The sequence below is a fragment of the Trachymyrmex cornetzi genome, unplaced genomic scaffold, assembly GCF_001594075.2.
Source record: "Trachymyrmex cornetzi isolate Tcor2-1 unplaced genomic scaffold, Tcor1.1 scaffold156, whole genome shotgun sequence".
Classification (NCBI taxonomy): Eukaryota; Metazoa; Arthropoda; class Insecta; order Hymenoptera; family Formicidae; genus Trachymyrmex; species Trachymyrmex cornetzi.
Window position 1 is genome coordinate 1199633 of NW_017296157.1, and position 9482 is coordinate 1209114.

The 9482-nt window shown below is 33.5% G+C and overlaps 1 protein-coding gene across 1 annotated transcript in view; it reads right to left on the bottom strand.

Moving 5' to 3' along the window:
• The window catches only part of Kdm3 (Lysine demethylase 3), a 323142-nt gene extending 313669 nt beyond the window's left edge, over positions 1–9473 (bottom strand). Inside the window, exon 1 of the mRNA XM_018503169.1 lies at positions 9239–9473. Within this exon, the coding sequence (XP_018358671.1) occupies positions 9239–9394 (156 nt within the window). The 5' untranslated portion in view covers positions 9395–9473. The remainder of the gene's footprint in view (positions 1–9238) is intronic.
• Positions 9474–9482: the final 9 nt, after the last annotated feature.

The following is a 9482-nucleotide window of genomic DNA, read 5'->3' on the forward strand; positions in this document are numbered from 1 at the left end:
TATATATATATATATATATATTTGCGTTTTTAATTGATATAATTAAGTAAAAACTTAAATCGACTTTTTAATAAAATTACATTATACTTTATGTCAATTATATACCAATTATATCCACCAACGCCATTTATCTTAATTATACACACACAAATTAACGTATTACATATTACATATTATTTAATATAAATCATTTAATTTCTAGCTAAAATGTGGAGTAAATCTGCTTTCTATGCGTCAATTACTGATTTCTCCATTTCTATATTATTTCATGCAATATTTATGTGAATAATTTTTACTTTATCGTGTACATATGAGGTTATACATTGATTATTGGATTCAATGACAAAATAAAACATGAAACTTAATTTCTATATGCTTTTTTAAAAAACTGGACGAATTTAAAAATGGAAAGAGTTGCTAGAAATTTATAGAAAAAAATATTAATGAGATATACGTGAAGCAATAATAGTTAAACAACACATTCTCTTTATAAAAACATCAGATTTAATTCTTCGTGATTTCTAGTACTCTGACAGTGACGCGGTTTGACCTAATCCTGCCAATAATCACGCATGCGGTACAGACGTCGTTCGATCTTGGTAATTTCGACGTCGGCACGTTTCGGCGTAGATCACGAGACGCTGTCAGTGATTACGCGAGAAATGAAGACACCGATCATTTGTCAGAACGTACGCGCAGACCGCGTATATTAAGCACCTGTGGTCCGCGGAAAACTCATCGACTGTGTCTAATTGTATGACGCGGTAGACGGACAAATTGCGGGATTACAAAATAGCGCTTGGTAATGCGAACGCGTACGGTGCAAATGATTTGCCGTGTTGCACAGTAACGCAACGCATCTGTTGTCCCTTTGTTGTTTGAAGTTTTAAGGCGAATACGCGGCGCACAAAGAACCGTCATGTTTAGCGATTACGTGAAATCATTCGCGACCGATCGCACCGATGCGTTTCGAGCCGCGATCTAATTCAACGCGAATAATAATCATCGTATGCAGCGAAGTGCAAGGAGAAACCCGGATGCTCGCGGAAGCGATTTCGCAGTAACGTATGTAAGGTACCTTCGGGCATGAGAAACCGTCATTTCGCGACAGCGCAATATCGATTTCGCCAATTGCAAAAAGACGAGCCAACTATGCCGATCCTTCAACGTTACCGAAAAGAACAAGACGTCTTCCCGTTTATTCCTGCCGTCTCTATTTCTGTTTGCCAATTTATACACAAAGTATGACTTACATAACAAATGAGAAACATGACAGCGTATTTTCAGTCTTCCTCTGTCTTATACCCAATTCCACCAATGTAAGATTAACTTTAAAATCTCAGGTAAATTTATCTTTCATCGCTTTTTAGTTCTTAGGATCAGAAAAAGATAAAGAGTAAGTTAAACCGAGACTAAAATTGACCTACATTGACGGAAATGAGCATTAGAACGCTGCTGTACCTAATTTTTCTATTCTATTTAGCATTCAGAATTTTATACGTTTTATGTTAATGTTACAAAAATATTTAACGAGATATTTCGCAAGTAATATATAAAAATAAACGAAAGTAAATGAATTCTCTGAAAGCCATGCTTTGTCATGACAGCATCTATATAGATTTCGAAATAAACTGTTACAACGTGAATATCAAGATCATTATCAGACAGAGAAATGTCTTATTATCTGACAACTAAATTTATCTGATAAACCCTAGTCACGCATATGTCCACCCCAGTAATGTATGGAATTTCGAAAGCTTTACCTGGATGCCGAGGTTGCTAAACATAGATAATAAAAAAAAGAGGGAAAAAATTGCAGCTAAGTGTAAGACTCTGTCAGCAGCGAACGTTATTTTCGTATTTTGGGAATTTTAATCAACGTCTCTAAGAGACTGTTTTCATAAAATCATGTTCCACATGAGGGGCTTCCTCAAAAGTATTCACTTACATAATTGAACTTTCCGCGCATGTTTTTGAATCACGCAGATGTTTATCCTATCCGTTATGTCATCGATGAGAAAAACAACAATAGGATTAAAAATGCTTAACACTTCTGAGAAAAAAATGCTCTGTCATTACACTGTTATAAAGTTGCAACGGTAAAATTATATGAACAAAACGTGCGATATTAAAGAAAATTACGTTAAATTAATTAGATTAACTTCGCATTACAAATTAAAAGGTGTTGCTACAAAAATATTTGCCGGTTTTTACACAACTTAAAATAACTTGTACGCTTTAAATTAATTTCAATCCGAACAATCTATTAACTCTTATGATTTCTTGCAAAAATAAAAATACAAGAAATTGCTTTCTCACAAGCTAACATATCAAAATTATAAATTTCATCTTCTAGACAAGAAAATGTATTTTTTTTCGAAACAGCAATATAGTCACAACAATAAAGCTTGAGCCATTCTTGATGTTATGTTTTTGCTAAATTATAAATTCACAATTTATTGATAATTCAATTTTTTATATGAGGAAAGTAAAGAAATACAAACACGTAAGGCTATTAAAACGATACGAGTTTGTTACGGATGTCATGACCGTGACTTTAGCAACTTTCTTCCCGATAAGATAAGATAGTACGCAACGCGCACTAATGAAAAAAAAGCTTTTCGCAACATAAAAAAGCCTTTACAGTTTACGTACAACACAATACGCAACGATACGCGTAATCATGCTTACACGATACGGACGAGCGATGCGTTTCCCTTGTTTATTTCAATTAGTCCGAAAATCAAGAAATCTCGTTTGCATCTTGTTAAAATTCACGATTCAAAACCAGGGTAACTATACCGCACTCAAAAATAAATCTTTTGAAAATTCGCCAGGACCCGTTTCGCACGTGCGAGAGTGCTTATCGTCACTCGCGAATTTGCGGACACCCCCCGTCAGATTTGACCCGGAATTTCGCTCGCAATTTTTGACGGCAACAAAACATCGCCCCGCTATACAAATTATGCGAAAGTGTTGGGTACGCGGTGCCGTAGTGGCCAGTACGCGGTTTCGCGAACCGCAAATTTCAGGGTTTGTAGCACGATCGCGAGTCCTCGATAATTCGGGGGTACCATCGCCATCTCACCGATCCTTGCAACAGTTCCCCTTTCACCCGTGCTCCCTAACCAACCGATTCGCCCTCTCCCAAATTTTTTACTGGCCAATGCACCTTCCAACCATCCTGCGTCACCGCATTACCTTGCACCGTCTTCCTCGAGGCGCTTCGTATATTTCGTGTACCGAGTATAACGGTGCTTCTTCGAAGACGCGGCAGGTGCGCCGCAAAAGCGGCATTGAAACAATGGAAAGATTTGCACGAAAAATCTCGCTATATATATATATATACATATATATAATGCATATGTGAACCCATAATGATTTTAAAATAAGTATCTTTCTAAAGATTTCTCATAAGATAATAGCGTAAATCTCAAAAAATAATTAAAATAATATTATAGAATATATTCTTAATATTTTGATAAAGATCGTAGTTGCTTACAATATTTCAATTGCAAACTTTATTGCTTATGTACACAGAAAGAATAATTTTCCTGAAGTACACAGTAAAAAACATGTTGTATTTGTATTAGAAACGATCCACTCGAGACCTTGTTAAAATTTTATTGAATTTTTGTATCCGAGTGTTAATTTAATACAATGAGATATTTGAATATTTTGTGTTAAATTGATATTCAACATTTATTTCTTAGTTAAAATAACACAATTTATGAGTAAGTGAATAAATAATATAAAAATGTTTCTTAAAACGGAAATTTTAAGATAGATAAATAAAATGTATTAATTTTACATATTACAAATATTAAATTTATTGAAGCATGTTGATTTAACATATATAGTATAAATGTTAATTTTACTGAAGAAATGTAATTGCTTACAAATTGTGTTACATTTTTTGTATTAATTTTTCACATAATATTTGTGTTACCTTCTAACACACTCATCGTTTTAAATTAACACATAAATTCGAGTGGACCATTTGGGACATGTAAAATGTGTTTTTAACAGAAATTTTCCAACTGTGTACCTAAAAATTTAGCTATATACAGATTTGAAAATATCTTTTAATCTTTTATTTGGACTGTCAATATAATTATGTAAGAAACTTAAATCGATCGCTAAAATGTTAACTTAAACCTCTTGACAACTTAACGTTTAAGCGCTCTGTATAATCATCTATTTTCCAATAAAATTATTTTCAGATCTAAATCTAATAACTAAATTTTAGATACTTCAACAAAATCGTTCTTTCCGTGCGTGGTTTCTGCGAAGTTTTCGAAGAATGTTTTGCTTTCTTAATGTGAGAAAAAAATCTTAAAATTAAATCAAAAATTTAATTATTTAAAATGCATAACTTTCTTAAGACATGATTTTTAATAACATTGAAATAAACTAAAATTAAATACAATTTTTATGTGATTAATATATAATATGTCTCACATTTCATTGTCACCTCAGTCTGCGATTTATAGTGTATTGTTAAGTTATGCATCATTTCACATCTAAAGTTAGCGTAGAGAAATTTCAAGGTGACGAGCACGCGAGTTTCATACCCGAGCACGCCCTTATCGATAAAACATCTATTTTCTCCGCGTTCGATATTTCAACGACTTGTCAATACTTCAAGGTTCTTCTCTTTATCGCCGACACTATCGACATGCGTAGTGAGAAAAGAAAGAGAGATATAAAGACAATAGTTTTATCTTATCCTTTCTTGTATCTTGGATCAGAAGAAACAATTTTCCTTATTTCGAATATCTCGCGCCCTAGGATTATTATTTGCCAGAATTTAAAACGATGGCCTAAAAATTTTCACTTTCGACAAAGAGCCAGGAGTTCTTATTGGCCAAGTTCGTCGATACATTTGTCACAAGTCGAGAAGTGCAATAGCATTTTTCGAAACTGGAAAACCGGAAAACGGAAAGCCGCCTGAACGGCAGTGATGACCCCGGAATACCTAATGGCGTTTGTAGTCGTTGACCCTTTAAAAGCGTCAAATACTAAACAGATGTCAACTAAATTCACTCCGGGAGGCGTCCGGATGCTTCTTGGCGCCGCGATAAATTCGCAGACGCCGCGAGGGCCATTAGGGATAGTTGAAACCGGGCAAACTGTTAATGAGTGCCACGAATAAGTACGGGTATTATTAACTCCGAGTCGGAGATCGATCGACTGCATCGCGACTGACAGTTAGTATTGAATTGGATGAATGACGTAATTTATAAAAAGAAATGCTTAAACTGTAGGATAACCTAATAAATAATCCTAGCATATAATTCAAGAGTTAACAGCAATTGATAAATGATAGTTAAGTGGAATATTATTTAATATATTAATATCAAGATGTTAAATTTTTCGAAATTATTTTTGGAATTTAAAATATTTTAGTAATCTTAATAAAACGGATTGCTATGAAGACGATGGATTCGATAATGGATTGGATGAATGACGTGATTTATTTAAAAAATGTTTAAACCGTGGGATCACCTAAACAATTCTAGCATATAACTCAAGAATTAACAGCAATTGATAAATACTTGTTACGTGAAATATTATTTAATATGTTAATCAAGATTTATCATTGTTTTAAATTTTTCAAAAAATTACTTTTGGAATTTAAAATATTTTAGTAATACTAATGAAATAGTATTGTTATAAACAGATGGTATTTTTATGATATAGCAAACATTCTTATATATTCAAAACTCATCAAATGTGCATATCATTAGCTTTATTTTTGATTTGTGGAAAAATCATTAACGCGAAATGTAAAATATAAATACACGCTTGTTGTTAAATATATCGTTAATGAATCATCTGCATTATCAAATGATGATCAAATTTGTATTGCATATAATGCATAATTCAAAATAAGATTCGATTTGAAGTGATATAATGGAAGAATATAAAAAGATTAAATTTTTTGTTCTTTACTATATTAATATAATATTTTATGATATATTAATACAAAGAAATTTTTTATCAACATGTAATTAGATAATATATTCCCACATAAATGCATAACATATTGTTATATTTCTCTCATAATAAATATTAATATTCTCACCGTAATAACGTTCCTTTATCAAAATATTACATCCGAAATTCGCAACGTTCTTTTGAAAACCTCTCAATAATTACGACGTTAATTAAGATAATAATACGTAGGTGAGCTAATATCATTATCGTCATCTAGATGACAGTTTTATTGGCCAATAAGTGATACCCGAGGACAACTGCTTCTTTTATTACATAAGAGATAAGTATTGCCTCTCCGAATTAATTTCGCGCACGTGTGTGTCCGAATGCTCCGAAATTCAATCCGTTGCGTAACGAAGCCGTGACGACGATTTTTCGAAGACAATTTACTTGATTCGAAAACAAGTATTACAACTTTTGACGTCACGAAACGAATGCAAAAATCGACCGCTGAGATTGAGATTTTCCGAGATTTTACGCTCGACCGGTGTAATAATCGCGGTCTTGGGCCACGTGGTATAATTGGCAAATATCACCAGCCAAGTAACACGAAACATGTACACCGAGTGCCGTCGAATGTGTATTTGTGCGTGTACAAACAACGTTGGTATGTAAGCTGGCAATGTCCTCGAAAACTGAAATAGTTATGACTTGACTTGAAAGGAAAAGAAAAACACTTGACAGATAAGCTTAAGTATGTAATTATATTAATTGTTCATGATTGTCGCGGACAATTACGAACAATTAATATAATTCCTAACATATTCACGTATAATATATATATATATATCATAGAATTATATTATAATAATATAATTCTATGAATATGTATGTACCGTTTTATTCAAGAAATATTAAAATTTGGATCAATATTTAAAAATACGATGTAATCTGCACGTTGCAACGCTTCAACGATTTTTATGATGAAGAAATGTTTTAATTTTTAAAATGACATTGACTTACGACTTATAAGATTGAAATGTTTGCGAATATTTCAATTCAAAATAAAACCGACCTCGAATATATAATCATAAAGTCAAATATAGGTATAATCATTAATTTTCAATACTTGTAAACTAGTACCATAAATATGGAACGCAAATATAATAATCTGTATATAATATAATTATTTTCATTACCCACCCGAATTACAGATCTTGACCATAAGTATAAAGCACCCCCACACATTTACATAAACGTTCTATATCTAACTAAAAATAATTTAAAAACAGATTTATTGAAATATTTATTGTTATAACAATTTTAATATTCTTATTTTCTCTTTAACTTTCATTCCAAGAAAATGTAATAAATTGAGAGTGTTTTATATTTATGGCTAAGGTTATATAATAAAGTGTAATTACAATTCACGTTTGACGTACGTCAAAATAGATATATTTATGATAATACGTGATTAAATAATAATATGCAATTCATGATAATATAAATTCTATTGATAATAAAAATATTAATAAAGAAAAGTTAGGAACATGTCGAGTTTATCGTACTTGTTAAAATTCGAACGAATATTCGCGAGTGTAAAACATTTGCCATTCAAATATGTAACCTTCGACGAATGTCTTTCGAAAAGGCAAAGATTCGCGTAATTTCTGCATTAAAAAGATACGTATGTAAATTTCGGAGAACCTCCGACTGCTTTATTTAATTTGTCTCGTATAAATCAAGTATCCGTCTCGTGCTGAAACGTAACACAAGTTTTCAATATTGTTCGCAAATATTTATAAACCAGTTATAAGTTTTTTCAGAAACGCATATGCGTACGATCGATCGTCATTCCATTCCAATCTTTCCATAAAATTCGAAATTGCTTAACTAACATCGTTTTATATTTTACATACATTATGATTAATGATTCACATTTTGCGTATCGAATAATATCCACGACTACAAATCGCTGGTAACGATGATTTTATTCCAAATAATGCAGTATGTTGCAGCGTTTTCGAAAGAGCAACTATATAATCCGGCATTACAAAAACATTACAAAAACATTTTGCAATTTCAATTATTGTTCTGACCAAACAATGCAAACGAAATATAATTGTAAATATGGCAAGTAGTTCAATAGGCGTAAAACATTAATAAAAATGTGGCGTGACTTCGATGAAAGTCTACGTCTCGCGGAAATGATTTCTACGCGCACCGCAACCGCGGTGTCTAACAATAAATTACGATTTCCTAATATTTATGGTTGTAATATCGAACCTGGCGAAGAATGATGAGACGATTTTCATTCTCTGTAACAACATGTTGCTATTGAAAGTGACTTTACCGAAACAGGCGAGGATCCCGATTTTCAGCGACTCGAAATGGAATTTAACGATCATCAAAAATTAGAGAAATATAAGAAGCTCATTTTTGCGAAACGCATTATGGGCTTTCTACAATAAGCTCTATTACCTAAGTTTTAAGTCTTAAATTATAAGACATTAACCAATCATAGTCAAATGCGAGAAGAATAATCGATTATGATTGATCAATTTCTTATAGCTTAAGACTTAAAGCTTAGGTAATGACTTATTGTAGAAAGCCTATAATGCATAATGGGCTTTCTATAATAAGCCATTATCTAACAATAAGTTTCAAGTCTAAAGTCGTAAGAAACTGACCAATATCCTAGTCGAATATGAGAAGAATAATTGACCATGATTGATCAATTTCTTATGACTTAAAACTTAAGCTAAACTTAAAGCTTAGGTAATTAGCATAATGAGCTTTCTATCAATAAGTTATTATCTAAGTTTTCAGTTTTATAAGTCATAAGAAATTGACCAATCACAGTCGATTATTCTTCTCAGATTCGACTGTGACTGATCAATTTCTTACGGTTCAAGATTTAAAGCCTAAGTAACGGTTTATTGTAGGAAAATTGTATGTATACGAAAATCAATCAGTCTTTTATTTCGAAAACTTTGATTAGTTCATTTTCTCGCGCATAAGGTTTTGCTTTATACAAGACTCTGTACTCCAATCAATAGACTCGGAGTATTCGCACCAAAGGGTCACACCACGCCGCGATGTAAACATAAACGGTACGGCGCGGCGCGACGCGAGGCGTCGCGAGGCGTCGCGCGCGCGACGCCAGGTCGCGGTGACCAACAATCGACCCGCGTACAAACTACGCGGTAACGACACACCTGAAACGAGAACGCGAGCCTGACGATCTCGTTTCACGGGGAACGCGTAAAACGCGTGAGCAAGTTTTCGGGACACTCACCTGAAGGTCATGACAGCCGTTATCCCTGTGACTGGCGGCACGTATCACCCCCGCACGCCAACCCCACTCACTAATTTTATTCACCTTCAGCTTGGTGAAACCACTCACCGAGAGAAACCTCTTTCCCACGATCTCCTCGCGAAACTTGTACGCCATATTACGTTCGGTAAACCACGGCGTGCCGAATCCGCGACTTCGGATCGCCACAGCCGGGTCCGCCAGTCACCCTTTCCCTCGCACGGCC